General features: G+C 48.2%; 6 protein-coding genes across 6 annotated transcripts; 3 read left to right on the top strand and 3 right to left on the bottom strand.

Moving 5' to 3' along the window:
* Positions 1-202: 202 nt before the first annotated feature.
* CCM_01604 (NADH:ubiquinone oxidoreductase 6.6kD subunit) lies at positions 203-584 on the top strand (the record flags this gene model as incomplete). The annotated part of the gene is made up of 4 exons (XM_006666759.1): positions 203-215; positions 264-299; positions 363-478; positions 531-584. The coding sequence occupies 4 exons, from the start codon at positions 203-205 to the stop codon at positions 582-584; spliced, it is 219 nt and encodes a 72-aa protein (XP_006666822.1).
* A 197-nt stretch (positions 585-781) lies between these two features.
* On the bottom strand, positions 782-1525 carry CCM_01603 (Sin3-associated protein, putative; the record flags this gene model as incomplete). Its single annotated transcript, XM_006666758.1, has 2 exons — positions 782-1394; positions 1449-1525. The coding sequence occupies 2 exons, from the start codon at positions 1523-1525 to the stop codon at positions 782-784; spliced, it is 690 nt and encodes a 229-aa protein (XP_006666821.1).
* Positions 1526-1854: 329 nt separating this feature from the next.
* Positions 1855-2956, top strand: CCM_01602 (potassium channel regulatory factor; the record flags this gene model as incomplete). Its single annotated transcript, XM_006666757.1, has 2 exons — positions 1855-2571; positions 2633-2956. The coding sequence occupies 2 exons, from the start codon at positions 1855-1857 to the stop codon at positions 2954-2956; spliced, it is 1041 nt and encodes a 346-aa protein (XP_006666820.1).
* Positions 2957-3373: 417 nt separating this feature from the next.
* CCM_01601 (COP9 signalosome subunit 1, putative) lies at positions 3374-5018 on the bottom strand (the record flags this gene model as incomplete). The annotated part of the gene is made up of 5 exons (XM_006666756.1): positions 3374-3619; positions 3677-4438; positions 4503-4783; positions 4843-4887; positions 4949-5018. 5 exons carry the CDS (start codon positions 5016-5018, stop codon positions 3374-3376), a joined length of 1404 nt encoding a protein of 467 aa, XP_006666819.1.
* A 1873-nt stretch (positions 5019-6891) lies between these two features.
* Positions 6892-7371, top strand: CCM_01600 (uncharacterized protein; the record flags this gene model as incomplete). Its single annotated transcript, XM_006666755.1, has 1 exon — positions 6892-7371. One exon carries the CDS (start codon positions 6892-6894, stop codon positions 7369-7371), a length of 480 nt encoding a protein of 159 aa, XP_006666818.1.
* Positions 7372-14574: 7203 nt separating this feature from the next.
* On the bottom strand, positions 14575-15049 carry CCM_01599 (uncharacterized protein; the record flags this gene model as incomplete). Its single annotated transcript, XM_006666754.1, has 2 exons — positions 14575-14905; positions 15039-15049. 2 exons carry the CDS (start codon positions 15047-15049, stop codon positions 14575-14577), a joined length of 342 nt encoding a protein of 113 aa, XP_006666817.1.
* Between the last annotated feature and the right edge of the window lie 4808 nt (positions 15050-19857).

Raw genomic sequence — 19857 nt, 5'->3', positions numbered from 1 at the left:
ATCCCAAAAGGTACTCAAATGGACGATGCTCTTCACCGTCGACAGGTACAGGTTAGCCAGCTAACCAAAGTGATCCACCAATCACAGCGTAAGAATTCACCTTATGTAATGCGCTAGATCCAAGAGCCCGGCCTGAAGATTGTCGCGACCGACCAGCTCTGACAACGGCATCACAGCTTAAATCACCAGCAAACCTGTCAATATGGCGCACCTCAGTGGGTTTCGACGAATTGAATCCGCTGATCTTTACTGACGAACAGTAGACGTCAAGCCGGACCCGGCCTACCTGAAGCTGCAGGGTGCGCTACGAATCCCTACCTCGGGCCCGAATTGACCGAACTTTGCTAACTTGCAGGTAATAGCGATGCAGAAGAACCGCGTGCAGTACTTCCGATGGACGCCAAAGAACGCCCGCATCACTCTGATGTATGTTGCGGTCGTCCCCGCCATCATGGGCTACATTGCCTATAAGACAGACGTGAGTAGGCAAACTGTCCAGACCCAGACTACCGCTAACGAGACACATGAAGGGCCTCTGGGATTTACGAGCGAAGAGAAAAGGCGACACGGCGTGGGAGAAATAATGGGAGAGAAGAAAGCCCGTGGGTTAAGGAGAAACCTGTGTACATATATTGTGACTTTGTGCCGCAATAAAGCCAATTGCCGACCACCTTCGAGCACCTCCCGATATAAACCGCGACCAATATCTGGGTATAACTACATGACTCAAGTGGAATTCACTGAGCTTTTCTCATTTACAACGGTTCAAGGGGCAATTGGGTCACCAGCCGCCTCTACCACGACCCCTTCCCCTCGCACGGCCAGGTTGTTCACGCCCATTATTCCCCTTCCAACTGCCACGCGGATATCGAGGCCCTTCACTCTCATGCATGGGCCGGGTATTTTGGTTATGGCTGTTTCGACGGTTGCCAAATATTGATGGCTGATCTGGCATGGCTTGCCTTGGAGCCTCCTGCGATCTGATTGCATCGTAAGCGGGCGCAACAGTCCCATCGCTTAATGGTGGCAATATTGCGCATGAAATGTAGTCCCCAGCCGCGAAATGCGCGTCCTGTAATGTCCAAGTAGTGGATCCGCGGCCTTTGCTGTTTGTATCGAGATGCTCGTCGTCTTCGGCACCAGGGCCGCCGGCGCCGACGATATGACTGCCGAGATCCTTGACCGCAAAGTTTGCTCTCCGACCACCCACGGAGCTTGCACTTTTCAAATCAGGATATACAAGTTGGAATACCACTCTTGTGCCTATTGACGGTGCGGGTAGTGGATTTGGACGAGCATCGGCAAGCTCATAAACCAATTCTTGGAGAGTGCATGACGGCCAAGTAAAGATATTGACAGATGATAGCGAAGCTGAGTTTGTAAATCTGTCTGGGCTAGAAAAGTCCGTGTTAGTATCTTGCAACAAATAGCGATGATGCTGGACTTACTGTATCAATGAGCCAGAGTTATAGAACAGGCGAACTAGAAACGGGGGCTCCTGTTGAGGTTCGCTCACGTCTGCCATTTGGACAGGCAATATGGACAAGTAACAGGCAAGCGATCTGAAAGCTATGTATTGGCTAAATTATCAAGGATGATGGTAGGTTGTCCAGTCGCTGTTTTCGGAAGATACTGGTCAGCGACGGCTTCACTTTTGGTCGCGGTAAATTATCCGGCAAATAGCCGCAATCGATAGCTCTTCGATCGCGACCTCCAACTTTCAACCTGGACAAATTTGCGCCTTAACTGACGTAACGATTCCGAGAACTCACGAAATAGACACGACTTGGAACATATATATTCATAATCGAAGCTGCACGGAAACCGGCGCGCGCAACACAGCTGTACGCAACCATGGACTTTGCAGCCTTGATGAGCAAGGAACTGTCCAAGAGCAAGAAGCCCGCGCCCGACGACAGCCGCAAGAAACAATACCTAAAACGATCCGAGATCGAATCCGAACGCCAAAAAGCCTATCTGGCCGAGCAGGCCGCCCTAGAAAAGGAGCGCGAAGCCAAGGCCGCCGCGAAGCGCAAACTCGAGGACGACACAGCCGCAGAGCGCGAAGCGCGCGACGAGAAACGCCGTAAGCTGGCTGAAGAGTCGCGGCAGCGGCGCGAGGAGCGCGACTGGGAAGAGGAACAAGCCAGGCGCCGACGGCTCGGCCTGCCCGAGCAGGAGAAGCCAAGCGGGGACGCCGAAGGCGCCGGCGTGCCCGCGGACGACGTGCCGGACGAGGCGCTATTTGCGAAGCTGCGCGAGCTCGGCCACCCGGCGGTGCTGTTTGGCGAGACGCACGCGGGACGGCTGCGGCGGTACAAGAAGGCCAGCACGGTGCTGACGGACGGGCCGATCCCGACGACGCTGCGGCTGGTGGACGAAAAGGACATGAAGGTGGATGCGGTGCCAAAGGACGCCGAGGGGCGTGAGTGGCTGTACAGACAGCTCGCGAGCTACTTTACCATGGTGCTCAGCACGTATCAGCGCACGATGGAGCAGGAGAGGCGCGAGACCAGCGCGAGCAAGATTGCCTACAACGCGATGCTACAAACCATCGAAAACATGAAGCCGGTGAGCGCTCGCACCCCAACGCGGCGTTTCCACGTGTCTACTAACACAATACCGCCCTTAGTTGTTTCGAAAATTTGAAACCGGCGACCTGGACGACTCGCTCCTGGAGCCCGTCGTCGAGATCGTCAAGGCCCTGCAGGAGCGCCGCTACGTCGACGCCAACAACGGCTACCTGCGTCTGAGCATCGGCAAGGCCGCCTGGCCGATTGGCGTGACCATGGTCGGTATCCACGAGCGCAGCGCGCGCGAGAAGCTGCACAATGGCGAAAAGGGCCACGTCATGGGCGACGAGGTGACGCGCAAGTTTCTGCAGAGCATTAAGCGCTGCCTGACGTTTGCGCAGGTGCGCTGGCCGCCAGAGGACTTGCGGCAGCTGATGGGATAGGTGGGATAGAGTAACCCCCCCCCAAAAACTACGGATGGAACAGGAAGAAGCTTGTACAATGGGACTGTAGACGCGCTACGAATAAAAAATATACCCCCTGCGCCCAACGCCCGGCTTACTTGAATGCTTTTACATAGGAGAATTCAGATGTCAGAGTGACCACGATTAGCTGATCATAGTAACTGCTTCATTCGCAATGGTTGCTCGTAATGGATCGGCCTGCCTGCCTGTACTGGTATGCTAAAATAAAAAACCCAACGAGCAGTCAATGCGCCAACTCGGGAATTGCACGGAGCTATTTCTCTGAAGCGAATAACGAAGAGCGCGAATGGAGCAGGCTCCAAGGATGCCTCTTCAACACTAATACTCTCTGTAAGAGCTGCCAGCGGGAGAGAGCGAGAGTACACGAAGCCGTCCCTAGGCCTCTTCAACCTCAGCGCCCACAGCCTCCACGATCTCCGTCGCAGCTAGATGTCTTGGATCATCAAACCATTCGTCGTTCGGGCCAGCAAGATCCTTTTTCGTAGGCAGTACCTCGAGCCCAGCAGAAATGAGGCTAACACGTCGGAGGTGTTCGGCGGCGTCGCTTTCGTACCTTTTAGCCGTTTCCAATGACTTCTGCTGCATGTCTGCACGAGGGTCTGGTCGAACAGCAACAAGCAGCTAGACGAGCAGGTAAGGATTTCGTCGATACAAAGGGCATTGTGCAGTTGCACCCACCTGGTTTCTCGCGTCAATGCGAGCATTTAAGAAGTCGTTGCGTATCATGGCGATGAGCTCATCCTGGAGAGACTCCCCGGCCAGTCCGAAAGCGCCATCGAGGCTTTTCAAAGTAATACGTGAAAAGGGGATAAAGTATTGTACGATACACTTTGTGCGAATACGCTTGTAGAGTTCCTTGACGTGCTTCTGCAGGTAAATATCCAACAGATAATCAGAGCGGTACGATTCCAAGATGGAGAGGCAGTTGGAGTAACGACCGCTGACGAACAAGCTCACAGCTTTGCGGATATGGGGCTCGTGCTCTAGAAATGTTCGAAATGACTGATTGTCTAGTACGCAACGCTGGAGCTCAGTCCTATCCATGGTGGCGAGCGCTGTCAGGCCACCATAGACGGCAATGTCGTTTGGGCTGGTGACGTGGCTGTACTCCGCCGGAGGCGCGGCGAAATCGATGAGTAGCAGGCTTTTTGCCGATTCGAGGTAGTTGCCCAAGTTTAGGTGAGCAATGCTATACATAACACGAACGAATGTCTGCATCGTGTTTGCCTCGTCTGTCGACTGTACGCCTGTGATTTTGGCGACGTTGGTAAGAACCATGTTCCAATCTCGACGATAGAGTGACACATTGATCATATGTACACCACAGTCCAGGATATGTTTCGTGGTGCCTATATCTTGACGCATGCGGCTGTAAGCCTCGGTGGCTTCATTCAGCTTGCCAATGGCTTCGAAATGCCGACCCAGGTCTTCGTTACCCATCTGCACCATAATGTTAGCACCTGGCGTTTGCACGGCCTGAGCTGCGCATATCTTGTAACAGTACCCTGATGCTTTCTTTGATGAGGTTGTTTTTATAGCCCTTGAGTTCTGATTCGAGACGCTGCGTTTCAGCCTTGTTGGACTTTTCTGTGGCAGCGATCCAAGCGTCGTCGCGCTTCGCTTCGGGCTCGTCGCGTGCCACCTTGCGGATGTTATCCCATGCTTGTTTGTAACAAGATACATCTCTGCCGTTCTTGGCTTCCGCAATTGCGGCTTTCAAAGCCTCCAGCCGCAGAGGCACGCTGCTTTTGCCTATTAAGAGTAACCGGTCGAACCGCGTTCGTCCTGGTGCATCAAGTTAGTGCCTCTCCATGTGCGTGACGGGCACAGGTTGCGAGACGAACCGCTGTAATTTTGGATATATAGATCGAGGTCGAACTTGGGCAGCTCTACATTGCAGGACGCGTTAGCGAGAGGTGCAGACGAGATGGGAGTGTAGCTGAAGTGTACCAGTGACGAGAACCTGATTAGGCACGGCGGTCTGCGCGAGCGCATCCACAGGGGCGCCGGAAGATGCCATCAATGTAGAACAGCACTGTGATAGTCGGTGATATATGGTGTTTGATGCGGAAAGGGTGTGTGAGCTCTTCTAGTAGAAAGTAATAGTGACAGATGGTGTTCGTGGGAGAAGCTTCACGTGGTGAATGGCGGGGTGCGTTGTTGCCTGGTGGAGCTGCACTGCGGAGGGGCGCTGAGGCAGGGTGGACCAGCCGTGTTGGTTGAAATTGCCCTGAATACTAGGCGGAATTATATTGCTAAATAGAATACATCTATTTCTTCTGTATTGTCGTAATTAGAAGATGTAAATCCATTTTAGAAATACGGATGGCGGCTGCCCCCTATTAAAAGCCCAATACCACTTTGGTAGTTACAAACAAAGTCTATCAATAACTGTCTCGATATAGTTACGGCGGGCTTCAATACGCTCACATTTTCACATTTCTCGGAAATTAGGACCAAAAATCCCATATGTTTGGCGGAACATTCGCTCCCCAACTCATACGCCAGTCCCCAAGTAGGCCGAGTCCACGTGAAAGGCTTTCAACGGCAAAGCTTTCGAGGCCAGCGAGATCGCACTACTGACAGAGAGTATGGTTTTCTAATTACGAACTATTCTTTTACTTTTATTTTATCTTAATATACTACTCAAACTCTTAACTCTTAACTATTTTTCTTGCATTTATAGCCGAGCGAGAGTTGAACTGGAGATTGAGTGGTGGGTAGACGAGGCAGCCATTCCTCAATTTACATGGATGGCAACTTGCCAAACAGCAGAATGAAGACATGATAGCGCTGGGCAAGCGCCAAAAAAAAATGTCAACCGTCCAGCCTACGTCATCACCAGCAGATCATTGGGGGACGGTGGTTTTGACAGTTTCCCAGCCCCGGGTAGTGTTTATCAACTGTCTACTTGCACCAAGGTTTGTGGCAGGACAAAAGCCAAGCTTGCCTGCGTATCGCCCGGGCATGTTGCACGATGGTCAAGCCTGCATATCGCCCGGACACGTTGAGAAAAGGCCAAAGTATTCCGTTTTAGATTCCAGTCCAAGACTCTTACGCGCGCGTGTAAGTGCACCTCACATATCCGGTAGTACAAGAGCATGTTTGTTGGCTTGGGCAGGCCGAATCTGGAATCAAGAAGGAGTGTGAAACATGGGGAAATAGAAGCGCCCACCCACTCGTCAATATGGGTTACATACCTACGCCTAAAAGAGAAGAAAAAAGAGAAGACGTCTACTCGCAGTTGAGAGGCGGACGTAACTAGCCGTCCCCCACTACTCAATTGGTGATTGTCATAGCTTCCACCTACCTTGAATGTTCACCCAAGCTTCGTCCTCGAGACACGCACAGAGCAACCGGAGAGGAACCGGAGAGCTGGGCTGAGTTTCCTTTCGCAAGCCATATTTCCACCAATTCGCATAGAACTGGCCGTAAAACTGGCCGTACCCCATACTAAGCTTACAGCGGCAAGAGTGATCGGCCAATGCCAAACCAGCGTGCCCGAGTCCCTAATTCGTGAACAAGACAGGCCCGAAACTCGGCACGCTACCAAAACCCCATTGTTACATTCGATAGTGCCTGGCATAAAGGCAGAATTACTCGTGGGAGTGGTTTCGTGCCGCGTGGCCATGGTCACGTTCGGGAGCTGGGAGACGTGAGATTTTGGTTCCTGAGCGCTAATCGCACCCTACCTTGGCGTATCGCCGAGTTTGGGAAGTCAACGTTGCGATGCTGTTACCAAACGGGCTGGAGCGCTGAGAAATCGAAAGGGAGAAAGATCAAAGAACTGAGATTCAAAAAATCTATATAAGAGTCTGTTGAGCTGCTGAAGAAACATATTCTACGTCTTCTACATCCTTTCAAAGAAACCCATCTACGATACTCAAATCAAAATGCTTTACACTGCTATTGCCGCTGTTGCCTTCGCAGCCACAGTTGCTGCGGCCCCCAGCGCCGAGACTAAGAAGCGTGCTTCCGGTAGCGACCAAAACATCTCCATCTATCGCTTTGGCGACCCCGCTGGGTGTCACGACGTTCTGCGCGTTTCGGGCGCCTGCGGCATCAGCACCTACTTCAAAAACGTCGACCAGGCGGCCTCGTTCGTTGCCATTCCCTCCAAGCTCTTTGACAAGTTCACGCCCAACGACCCCAAATCCCCCACCACCAAAGCCGCACCGCAGACCAACACACTCTGCGGCAAGACCATCACCATCACCCACAACGGCGTCACCAAGACGGCCATTGTTGCCGACCGCAACTTCAGTAACGACAACTCCATTGACACCTGCATGGATATCTGGTCGGCATTTGGTGGCAAGGACGGTGACGGCACGGTCATCCACGGCGCCACCTGGTCCGTCGATGGTGTGTAAGCGCGATCGTGGATGCTTGTGCGATATGGATAAATATCAAAAAATGGCTGAGTTATTTTTTTTTAGGATAGAACTAAATAAATTGAAACACAGTTCAAATTACATACCACGTGTGTTCCTCTCATTCTGTCAAGTTTTCAATGAGTGAATGTGCTAGTGTCGTGTAAGTGGCGGGGCAATACACCATAAACAACTTTGTTCTCATATTACTGCCAAAAGGACGACTAAGATAACTAAATAGAACAGGAAAACAAAGAATAAGAAGACTGGAAGTCAAGTACTTAGCCTAATAAGTAGGAGAATAGAACAACACAATGACCACCGATTCTGCATAAGCATCGACCAACCCTCGACTATTAGGGAATTGGGCAAAAACCTGCACAAATTGCAGGTGTTTTTTGATTACATGTGCCATGGGCATAGAAGTAACAGAGGAGAGAAGTAAAAAAAAAGAACGTACAACACCTGGCGTTCGCTGGTCGTCACCGAACCAGCTACTACTCAAGCGCTCGAGTGGTTATCGCTCGGAGATCAGACGGGATCCAGATTTATCACTCGGCTATGGTCGTACATGATGAGAAGACTGTATGTTGGTGTCTATATAGAAATACTGCGCAATTGTAGAACGGCGCGAGACATGCAGTCAGGTGTGGTATGATCTCCACCTCTGCTGATGCGAGCTACACTACAATGCCTTGCCATCATTGACCCGTGGAATGGTCATTTTAACACATATGCCAGTTGTTCTAGGAGGAGTTTCGACACCATTTTCATACTTTCTGCCAGAATATGGAATATGCCTGAGCGGTGACGGAAGAGCTAGTTAGTTATAGAAGAACTGTGACGTGTGCAAATGCTCGCTCGTCTGCCAGTTGGGGTCTGGACGGAGCCGAAGAGGAAAAAGATGAACCAATATTCATCACTTTTCTTACAGCAATCCTATACCGCTCAAGTGCCTCTCGCACATTCTAGTTATCTGCGCTCGAATCGGCGGGGATGGCTATAGCCGCTGCAGTTGACCACGAGAGAACGCTGACACATGACACGTGAAAATGAGTCACAACACAGGGCAAAGTTGAGGGGAGAATTCCACTACAATACCTTAGGTGTCTGATATCGTGGAAATAAGAGATACGTACGGGGTAGATTTGGCGCAAGGCAATGCAAAGCACACCCGCGGTTCCGACCAGCGTCTTCCCCGAGAACCCTGACCCTGTGCATATAACTATATGTAGGGCACATTGCAAGGGGAAGCGCTTTCCGCAACCACTTTACAGCAAGAAATCACTTCTCACAACGGCCTTTGTTCCCATTCGCAGGCGAGAACCTGGTCGTGGGGGGCAAGGAACTAGTTCTGGCGTACCTCTACTCTGACCCCCCAAGCATCGGGAACAGGCAGTTACGGACGGATATACCATTATCTTTTACCAGACTCGGGGATGCAGAAAGCACACAATGATGTCAACGGCGCTGGGGCAAGAATTGCATCTCCGCGCCGGCCGGGCCACGGGACCGAAACGTGGACGGGCTGGAGCGGGGGAACGCGCATGGAACGACGCCACATTATGTTGGGTAACGTACAAGGAGAGTAAACTAAACCGTAAATTTCTAAAATATTGATAGACATGGATACCTTGCGATAGGCTTGATCTTTTGCATGAGACCGGCCGAGATGAGGGCATCGTCGTCGTGCCTCGGCACATGACGCAATTTCTCAGGTTTCATACTTCAGTTACATTTGCTTGAAACAGATGGGACTGGCGGAGGAAATGGTGCAAAAAAGAAAGTCGAGGCCAAAAAAGTTGGAACAAGATTATTCTTAGTCAAATAGAGGGACGTTATCGTTTAATATGGTAGTGCAATTACGACAGGTGCATTATTAGCACCTTGGCGGAGGGCAAAACAGGGCTGTTATAGCGGCTTTAGCAAGGATCTGAGAGTGTGGGCCCTGTTTTTTATGCGTAATAGCCATCTGTTGATAAGTCGGACGTGAAACGTGGAGTTGGGCCATCAAGTTTTGAGCGGAAATACGATGGGGTCTTTAGAGTGGCGTCGCTTTGAAGTTGAAGCTTGACGATGGGCGTTGCTCCTGCCAACAGCTACTTACTTATAACGGGTTCCTGCCTTTTATACCCGGTTGGGCATAGGCGCTGATATGGCCAAAGTGGCGCACTATTAGTCGAAACTTACTACGAAGATGAGCCTTTCTTTTCGCTAGCCCAGTTTCTTGGGCATGCCATCGTTTATGACGAAGCGAGCGAGCTGGAAACCGATGAGGGCTCGCCGCCCGATATGACCTCGGCTGGGATGGATGAGATGTGCGAACCAGCATGATTTGCCAAGATGCGGGTACGTCATTGTGCGGGTTGGGGATCCGGAAGACAGGTGTCAAGAGATGTCAATGGGGACAGCCAAGGGATTCCGAATCTAGTTCTAGGAAGAAACAGAAACAAGCGAGCTGTCACTGCACTCTAGAAAAGTAGACGTGATTTACTATAGATCAGCCGACATCGAGCGGAGGGGGCCAAACAAGTAGCCAGAGAAGACCGAGCATCCGTCAACGTAGCCGCGAAAACCTTGCGCACGGCAGCACAGTGGCGGGCGGCGACCCCGCCGATATACAAATAGTCGGCGGCGCATGAGTGGCCTAGCCTGACTCGCTGGCAAGTTCCGAGGTTGCTGAGCGCAAGCGAGATGCGAGATGCGACATGGACCAAGGACAGACGCACTCGGTGAAGCAAAAAGGATAGGTAAACATGGGTCTTCGATGCAGATGACAGTGTAGACGGCGACACAAGATGCCTTGTGCACTAATAGACGAAACCTCTGGTTCGCAGGGAGCCGTCTGTTGCGCCGACGATAGTTTGGGTCGGCGGCCGGCGCCGCTACCGACTCGGCCATTTGGGCATTGAGTGCCGCCGACAGTTCTCGTCGCAGTGGATGCTTTTTGTACCCGGGATTTGGGGCATTCAGCACCGGTGCATTGCGCATCATCAGACAAGATTATGGGCTTCCGGGAAGGGAAGTGGGCGGAGACGACAACACCCACGAAGGTAATACATATTATTATTATTATTATTAGAGAGAAAGTGACGTTTTAGGGTCCCCGCTCTGGCCCCTTCTCTCCTGTCTGCCAGCCACGATTTGTAGAAACAATGACATCGCCTCCTCCTATTTCACGCAGTTGCGTGGGTTGCCCTCTTTCACCGTCGGCCGCTGTTGCTCTCGGATCACGGCATCTTGGCCAAGACGTGCTAGCGGCCGAAGAGCAAGAGAATCGGCACCTGTGGGCCGAATTGGGGGATGCGAGTTCTTTTTTTCTTGCCAGTCGGTTTTGCGGCTGTGAGGCTGTGCAAGATTTGGTTGCGACGCTATGCATGGGGGGGGAACAGCGAATCGCCAAAGACGCCGAGTTCTAGATGTTGAAGAGGACAGGGAAGCGAAGGGAAAAGGACGCTAATGCGTGGCAACAATTGATCGAGTTACCAGTAGCGGCGGCAAATGAGCGCGATGGAGCAGAGCAAGAGCAGCAGCCGACCGGTTTGACCGAACCGTACCATCGGGATGTTTTCTATTCATGTGCTATTGTGCTATTGTGTTATAGTAATACTATCATCTCTTGAGGGCTTTCTGTCTTGTTAGTTCCAAAGGAAAATGAGGAGGCATTGCTGAGGCGTGTGAGACGTCGCCCGTTGCTAACGTGCCTGTGGCTGTTCCAACTGGTCGGTGTTTGGATGCTCACTGGCTGCATCTTGCCTAGGCATGTTTCACTAAGGTAGATTCCCTGTGCCTTCTTTACTGGACGTGGGCATGACGGGCTAGTGGCCTAAAATATCTGCCGAACCTCCACGGATAATCGCCAAATAAAAAAGTGGGTTACTATAGCTTAACGCTAATACCGTAAAACACACTAAATTTTAATGTATTCTATAGGGTTAACGTCCTAGGAATAGTAGAGCACTTTTACCTATAACTATAATTTTATAATAGTTATATTTAATTATAAAAAAATTAGAAAATTACTTTAATTTCTCCTTTAGCCTTAATATTCTTTTATTAATTATATTTATATACTCTATAGCTTTAAATATAATATTTAGTATACCCTATATATCTTAATTATTAATACCTTTAGTATCCTTATTACCTTTATTACTACCTAGTATAAGGCTATTATCTTTATTATTATTAGAAATACCTTTATAATTTTTAATATTAAAATTTATATACTAATAGGCTTATAAAGCTATTATTCTAGGCTTATAAAGATCCTTAGGATCTATTAAATCTATAAATACTAATAATAGGTTAATTAGGTTATTTATATTACTAATTTAGGCTATTAAAGAGGCTATTAATATTAGTATAGTAAATACTATACTAGATACTACTAGCTATACCTTTATAGTAAGGAAGGCTTTATAAGCCTTTATAGTAGCTATTAAGAGGTATACCTTAGCTTCTTCTTTAATTAATATATACTTAAATTAGCTCTAAATATACCTATTCTAAAAAGGAAGTATCTTATTAATAGCTATTTATTCCTACTCTATATACTACCTTAACCCCTAATTAATAGGATTAAGAATAATTATAAAGGAAATAAACCTTTCTAAATTAGGCTATACCTAATAAGGGTTAAAATTATTAAGTATAAAGGGTTCTTAGTAGCTTTCTAATAAGGTAATTTAGTACCTATATAGAAGCCTATAGGTTTTAATAATAATATAAGTAAGATAGTATTAACTTAGTAGCTTTACCCTTTTATTAGTAGCTACCTTCTACTTTTTAAGTATAAGCTTAAGGCCTTTTTTTATAATATAATTCCTTACTAAGGAAAAGAGAATTCTACTTATAGATATTAATACCTTACCTTAATTTTTTCTAATCTCTTTAATAATATTATTTTTTTACTAATCTTAGAATATTATAAGGTTATAAAAGGATATTTTAAGGTTACCTTAAGCTAACTAAAAGAACTACTTTAACCTTATATAAAGTAACTTTACTACTAATATTATAATATAATTAAAGTGCTTATATTTATTAACCTAATATTTAATAATATTTTTATAATAAAGATAAAGCTAGGTTTAAATATAATAAAGAATAGCTCTTAGTAGCTATTTTCTAGGTATTATAAACTCTTATAGCCTCTTCTTATAGGTATATATAGTAAGGGAGTTAATAAGCTTTTTCTATATTACTAGGAACTAAATAAACTTAAGATACTAAATACTTATATATATAATAAAGTCTTAGGTTAGTTTAGGAAAAAACTTTTTAGTATATATAAGGATATTTATATAAATATATTATAAATATAATATATATTTTTTTTAGCTAAACTTAGGGTAGTCTTTAAAGGCCTTAATAAAGGTAAGGTTATAATTATAAATAACTACCTTTAGTAACTAGATCTTCTTAACCTTTAGTACCTTTATAAGCTAGTTTAAAACCTATAAAAAATAACTAGTACTTTTTTTAATAATAAAGGCTATAGTAAATTAGAAAGTCTTTTTTATTAATATAGTAGAATATATATTAAAAAGGGGGAGGTTAAAGTAGTTAGTCTTATAAGTATAATTATATATTTATATATTTAAAAAAAGCTATAGAACTTTAAGACTAGTATATAAAATAATAAATAAACTATTTATTTAGCTTTTTTAGTTAATTCTAACTTTATAGATATATTTTTTAAACCTCTAAAGATAGTTATAAAGCTATTAAATTAAGGTATAGCTAGTAAGCTTTACCTTTTTATAATAGTTAAAAAGGTTATTAATATCTATTAGTATAGTCTTTATAATAAAGATATACTTCCTCTTTATTAATAGATTAATAATATTTAATATAAAGATACTAAAATTAGAAAAGAAAATAATTTCCCTTTTATACTTTATAATATTCTTAGTTTAATATAAAAAGTATACTTTAATACCCTTTAGTAGGTAATTATATTAATAGTTAATATTAGCCTTAATATACTTAATTACCTACTAATTTAGGTAATACTTATATAATATATTAACCTTAAAAAGGTACTTATAGCCTTATAATTAAGATTCCCTTTTTTTACCCTTTTATAAGGCTATTAGTAGTACCTAATAATAAATATACTACTTCTTTTATTATATTATAGTATTTATATTAATAATTATAAAATAACCTTTACTTTTAGCTATATCTTTAACTATATTATTAGTATCTTTAAAGGTATAATATATTATTCTATAAAGGGTATTTATATTAAATTTAATAGTAATAGCTTTAATTTTAATTATATAATATAAGAATTAAGTTAGTAGGTAGTAGTATAGGTAGTAGGTAGTAAGGGCTAGATAGTATTTATTACCTTGCTATATAAATTACTATAGAAAAGCCGGCTTTGGCGTCTAGGCACTATACTAGTTACCCTAATAGTCACTAGCTACTTAAAAATTCGGCAATTATCTATTTAGGTTTAGCAAATATTTTAGGCCCGGGCTAGTTAGTTAGCCACCGGGAGGTCGGGGACCAGCTTGCTCTGGAGTCTTGTATGTACCAGACCTCGAAGCCATCGAGAAACAGGGGGTGTAAGACAAGAACGAGACTGATCAGCAACCCAAGTTTCGAAGGTTAACTGCTGATGAGCTGTCTAAACTGTCTTCTCTGGTTGACAATTTGGTTGTGGAGGAAATTTAGCGCAATGCAGGCAAGGCCGTTTGGTTCTGGCTCGCCCCCCTCTAGTTATTCTCCTCGACTTGACAGACGGACAGCAGTCTGCTGTTATTAGTTAGGGCGAAGAAGGGACAATCGAAGGTGGAAATGCAACGGCGGCAATGGTGGCTGGCAGGGAGCGGGCGGTGGTGGATCACCTGCATACGTAGACAGGCGGAACGTGCTCTTGATACTAGATAGTCGTCGCCACGCGTCTCAGATGGCAATGACAAGGGAAGAAATGGAAATGACAATGACAATTGTGTGTACGGAGTACAGATGGTCAATCTTTGCCGTCGCGGAAGAGAAGGCACGAGTGGGCGTCTTACGAGCAGGTTCAGCCGGGCGCAGCTAGGCTCGCTCGCAGTTGCAAGTCAAAGTTAGCTATAATTATCAGCTGCGAAACCTGATGAGATGGAGGGAGGAGGGGGCCCGTTCAGCAAATGAGAATGCTGAATTCAAATAAACTCGGCCATTAACTATGCTGGCGACGTCGGCCCCTCATGCCTGGGGCACCCCTCGGGAGACCCAAGCCGCAGCGTCAGCCAGGTTCAGCCACTTAAAGCTGCCAGGGGAAAAATTCATGTAAGCGAATACCATGCGGGTACCTGGGGGAGTGGGTGATGGGAGGAGGATGACAGAGGTACTGGCGTGGTAACTACTGGTGGCCATGTTCGCGACGGAAGAAGCCATCACAGGCTGAGCAAATCTCGGGTGGTGACCGAGGAACCGGGCAGCGAGCGAGCGGGCAGAAAGAGGTGAAGGCGGAAGGAACAAAGTAGGTGCTTCCGCCGCCACCGAGGCCTTTTCGTTTTGCGATGGAAGATGGAAGCTGGTGACGCATTGAACATGGTAACTAGGTACATAGGTACCTACCTACAACCCCACTGTAGGTCGGTAACCAGGTGTCTATTGCGACGACCATGGTGCAAGGGAAGGGTCTTCTAGGGGCACGGAGTACATACTGCGGGCGCATTAGGTGGTTCCTGCGGTAATCGAGGCTGACCCGCCTTGAAGTCGGCCAACTCGGTTGCCCGTCTTATTATTAACTAGTTCATGACTTGGTCTTACTTGGCAAAAATCACGCAGCGGTGCTCTTAGTTAATAATTATGATGGCGAGTAATACCACGAGATAAGAAAAAGAAATGCCACGGAAACTGTCGGGGAATACTAGAAGCCCAAGCGGCGGCCGACAGTGGACCACCAGCGCTCCGAACCTGTGCGCCTGTATCTGTAGCGCGTACCTAGCGAGGAGCGGCCCTGGAGCTGCGGTGAGGAAGCAGCCTTGCCTCCGAGAGCCGTGGAGGAGGCGGCTGTTGACCGTATTTAGGTGTGTCTTTTTATACGTTTCTTTTTTAAGCAGCTTTTCATTCCTTACATCGCAAGTCTACGGCATGTAGCCTGTGCCTACAATATGTATCCAGGTACCTATGTTAGCAGCCGCGTACCTGTACTCCAACTAACAGCTTGAACACTGTTGTACTCTGAAATTGTCCTTTTGTATCCCATCACAACGCGCTGAAATTCCGCACCCTCTCCATAGGTACTAGTTATTGACTACCAGCGGAAAATGACTCTTTCAAATAAGCAATAACTATCCTTTCCCTGCCACCTCCCTACCTAGGCTGAGATTGACGTGTTTGTGGCTGCAGCCGATAACAGGTACATACCAACAACTGCCCGACTCAACCCCACCAAAATCAGGGCCTTTGGTGTGCCATACTAAGACTTGACCACTAAATTCAATCGACCGGACCACTGATGCGATGCAACGACCGCCAACTCGCGGCGCTAAAAGTAAACTTTGAGTGTACGGACACCTAAACGGATGGCCAGCACGGGCCGATTCAACTTGGCAGGCTAGCAGTCAAGACTATCGTTGGCGACAGTTGGCTGCAGTAAGACAAGGTATCTTTGATAGGAAACTACTATGTACATAGGGTAGGTACTACTATTTACTACCCACATTTCATCGCCTGCGTTGAATCGATTTCACCAGCAATGCAACTGGTACTGGTAGCCTCCCCTCCAAACGCACCTCCAGTCTCCAGTCACACAGACCCTATCCTCCCTCATCCTCCTTCTCCCCCCCCAAAACTCTCCCCCAGAAGCCAGAAGCCCTCCCTGGCTCAGTCCTGCCAGTCGCCAGTCTAGTCCATGCCTGTGAGACAAAAACTAACTCTCGCTCCTCCACCCATTTGCCATCTCGACCACAGCCTTCGCTCCCATCCAGTATCCCCGTCCCCCCCAAGCCGTCATCGCTGCACCGACTTCGCGATTACGGCCTCTTGTCGCTCGACCGACGACCTCCCGTCTTCCCTCAACTCGCCGCCTTGCATCTAATGGCAGATTGCGCCCGTCCAACTCTGGGGTAATTGGGACAAGCGACGCTGCCCGTCTGGCTTCGTCAGTTCCCTGGCAGCGACTGCCGCCCACCATCCGCCTGGCCAGCGACTTGGATCAAGATCAATCTCGCCTTCTCTCGTTGTTCTATCGCCTACATCGCTACATTTTCATCGTACTGAATTTTCATTTGTCGACATTACCATCTTCAGCCGCGCTGTACTTGCATACGCTCGCCAACACCTGCAACCGTTTTTCTTTTGCGCCAAGCGATTACCCCCCTCCCTCCAACTCGCCATAACGACTTACCATCATAATTTATGTCGACCGTGACGCCTGCTTAGCACCCACCGAGTAGGAGAGAGACGATTGGAGAACACAGCTCTCACATTGCATTCGGGCTTTGTCAGAGCCCCTCTAAACATCTTCATCCTGCTCCCCCAATTTTCGCAACTGTCGCGGCGCCTGCGCCACATCTCGACCTAACATGTCCGACGACGAAGCCGGCGCCCTCTCCGTCAGCGACTGGCCCATCCAGGACGCCCCCTCGCCCACCGATAGCATTAAATCTGATATCGAACTCGATGACCGCTCCGGCGTCGGCGGTGCCTCCCAGCCTATTCAGAAGCGACGTCGAGTCACCCGAGCCTGCGACGAGTGTCGTCGCAAGAAGATCAAATGTGATGGCAAGCAACCCTGTACACACTGTTCCGTCTACAGCTATGGTAAGTCGCATCTCGCACCCAAGACACAGCCCGTTGCCGTCTGCCTCATTCTTCAAATCCTTGCTAAAATGTACTTGTGCCTTGCAGACTGCACATATGACAAGCCTTCCAATCGAAGGCGCAATCCCGCGCCTCAATACATCGAGGCTCTAGAAGGTCGGTTGCACCGCGCCGAGACTCTGCTGCGAAAATTCATGCCCGACATCGACCTGGCCGATCCCAACATGGACCCTACTGTCCAAGCCGAATTCCAAAACCGCGAGCAGTCTCGAATACAAGCCGCCAGCAAGATGCAAGGCAACACCCCCATACAGCAGCCATCCGCACCGGATCCTCAGCTTGTATCCATGGTCGACTCCCTCGGCCAACTCGATATTGATGACCGCGGCGACTGTGACTTTCACGGCAACTCCTCCGGTGTCGTTTTCCTCAAAAAGATGAAGGAACACTTTCGCGGTCTACTTGGCACAACATCATCGAGCCCCTTCCTTCCGCGCCCCGACCAGCTCTCCAGCCTTCTCAATCCCGACTCTGCGTCCTTGCACGCCAACTCTCCCTTATCTACCATGTCGACATATCCCGAATTACCCCCAAAGGACGTTGCTCGAAGATTGTGCTTCTATTCGCTCACCTGCGCCACCTGTCTTACGCGTATTGTACATGTTCCCACATTCAACAACCAATTTGAGCGAATATACGAAATTCCACTCGAGAATCTTGGCCCCGAGGATACGCAATTTCTTGGCCTCTTGTTCGCCATTCTTGCCCTTGGCTGCATGTACCATAGCTTCGATGCCTCAGCCGCCCAAGGCGCTGGCTACCGCGCCGCCATGGAAGAGGGGTATTTCATCTCCTGCTGCCCATTGCTTTGGTTTTACTGACACCTCTTAGAACCAAATATTTCAAGACAGCTCGAGCTCTCATCAAGGACATTGGCGATTGCCGTACCCTGACCTCGATACAAGCACTCCTCTTCATGACACTCTTCTTGCAATCGACCTCTAACCTTAGCTCGTGCTACACAATAATTGGCATTGCCATGAGATCATGTCTGCGAATGGGCCTGCATCGCCACCTGCAACATGCGCGACTGAATCCGATAGAAGAACAACTACGCAAGCGAATATTCTACGTTGTGCGACAAATGGATATTTATGTCTCGACAATGTTGGGTCTTCCTCTTCTGCTGAGCGTCGATGATATTGATCAACCGTTTCCAATGGAAGTCGACGATGACTACGTTACGAACCAAGGCGTCATGCGTCCACCGCCCGGATCCTCCTCATTCTTCGAGGCTTTTAATGCGCACACGAGACTCATGGACGTGCTAGCCAAGATATCCAAGCTCATCTACCCGACTAAGATTCAAGGAAGCGTAAAGATTGAAATGGGAGGGGCAGGGAATCCTGTGAGCTACAACCGCATCAAAGAAATCGAGGGCGAATTACAACGATGGTTTGAGCGACTGCCTGAAGCGTGGCGACCAAGCCCCGAGGGGCCTATCGAAGTTGTCAGAGTTCGACATCTACTTCGGTTTTCCTACGCCCATGTTCAGCTCCTCCTATATCGGCCCTTTCTTCATTACATGTCGCCACGTCTCTGCCAAGGTCTCAAAGTTGATGAGCTATCATATGCCTGCGCCGCTGCAGCCATTAGCGTCTCCCGCAATGTTATCCACATCGGCCAAGAGATCCGAAAGCAACGAGTTTTGAGTGGTCCCTATTGGTTTATGCTCTATACAGAGTATTTTGCCGTTCTTTCACTCATCTTCTTCATCCTGGAGAACCCCGGGAAGTCGGGTAGCAGCGAAGTTCTTGCGGACGCTCGCACTGGCCGACAGATGATTGCTGACCTAGCAGAAAAAAGCCTGGTTGCAGACATGCTGACGACGTCTCTGAATGTGAGTACAAGGAAGTCACAGTAAAGGGGGATATGACTAACTGTGATGCAGGCTCTCTTCGAGAAGTTACCCGAAGCCCTGGAACAAGCCCGTGGCAGAGCAATTGCCTCAGCAAAGCGGTCCATCAGTAAACCCAATGGCATGGTTGCGGGACATCCCGGAGTGACGCACATCATGTCGCCCCAACGATCTGAGGATCTACTACGAACCCATAGCGGCCACATGTCGACGAGCGGGTTCTCAATGGATAGCATGGCGCCATCGGAGCAAAGTTTCCATGAGAATGGCTTTGGCGGCGGTATGCACGATATGCTGTCGCTTGACATGTCTTCACGAGCCACTCCTGACTCTGAGAGCACAGCAGCGAGTTCGAGTCGTATGACATTCATGCCGCATTCTGTCGCCGCCCAAAACACGCTCAACCCAGTCCACAAGCTCGACGCGCTCATGTTCCCATCAGACGATCCCTTCGCATATCCCAACCAGCCCATGATGGAGCTCGGCTTCCAGCCCAACAAAGACGGCACGGCAGTCACCATGGCCCAAGATCCTAGCTTCTTCTTCCCCGGCACCTTGGAAGAAATAGGCAATTCATTTGTCAGCCAGCCGCCACCATACATGACGCCACAAAACGGTCGCCAGAGCATTGGGGGTATGAACATGGGCAACATGTACGACAGCAACGGAATCATGGCCATGCAGCATCCGGGAGCGGCGCAGGCTTTGGCGCAGGCGCAGGCTCGGCAACAACAGGCCAGAGCGCAAGCACAAGTACAGGCACAAGCTCGACAGCAGCAAGCTGCTCAACGCGCCCA

The sequence above is a fragment of the Cordyceps militaris genome (assembly GCF_000225605.1).
Source record: "Cordyceps militaris CM01 unplaced genomic scaffold CCM_S00001, whole genome shotgun sequence".
In the NCBI taxonomy this organism is placed as follows: Eukaryota; Fungi; Ascomycota; class Sordariomycetes; order Hypocreales; family Cordycipitaceae; genus Cordyceps; species Cordyceps militaris.
This window is presented reverse-complemented; position numbering and strand designations above follow the sequence as displayed.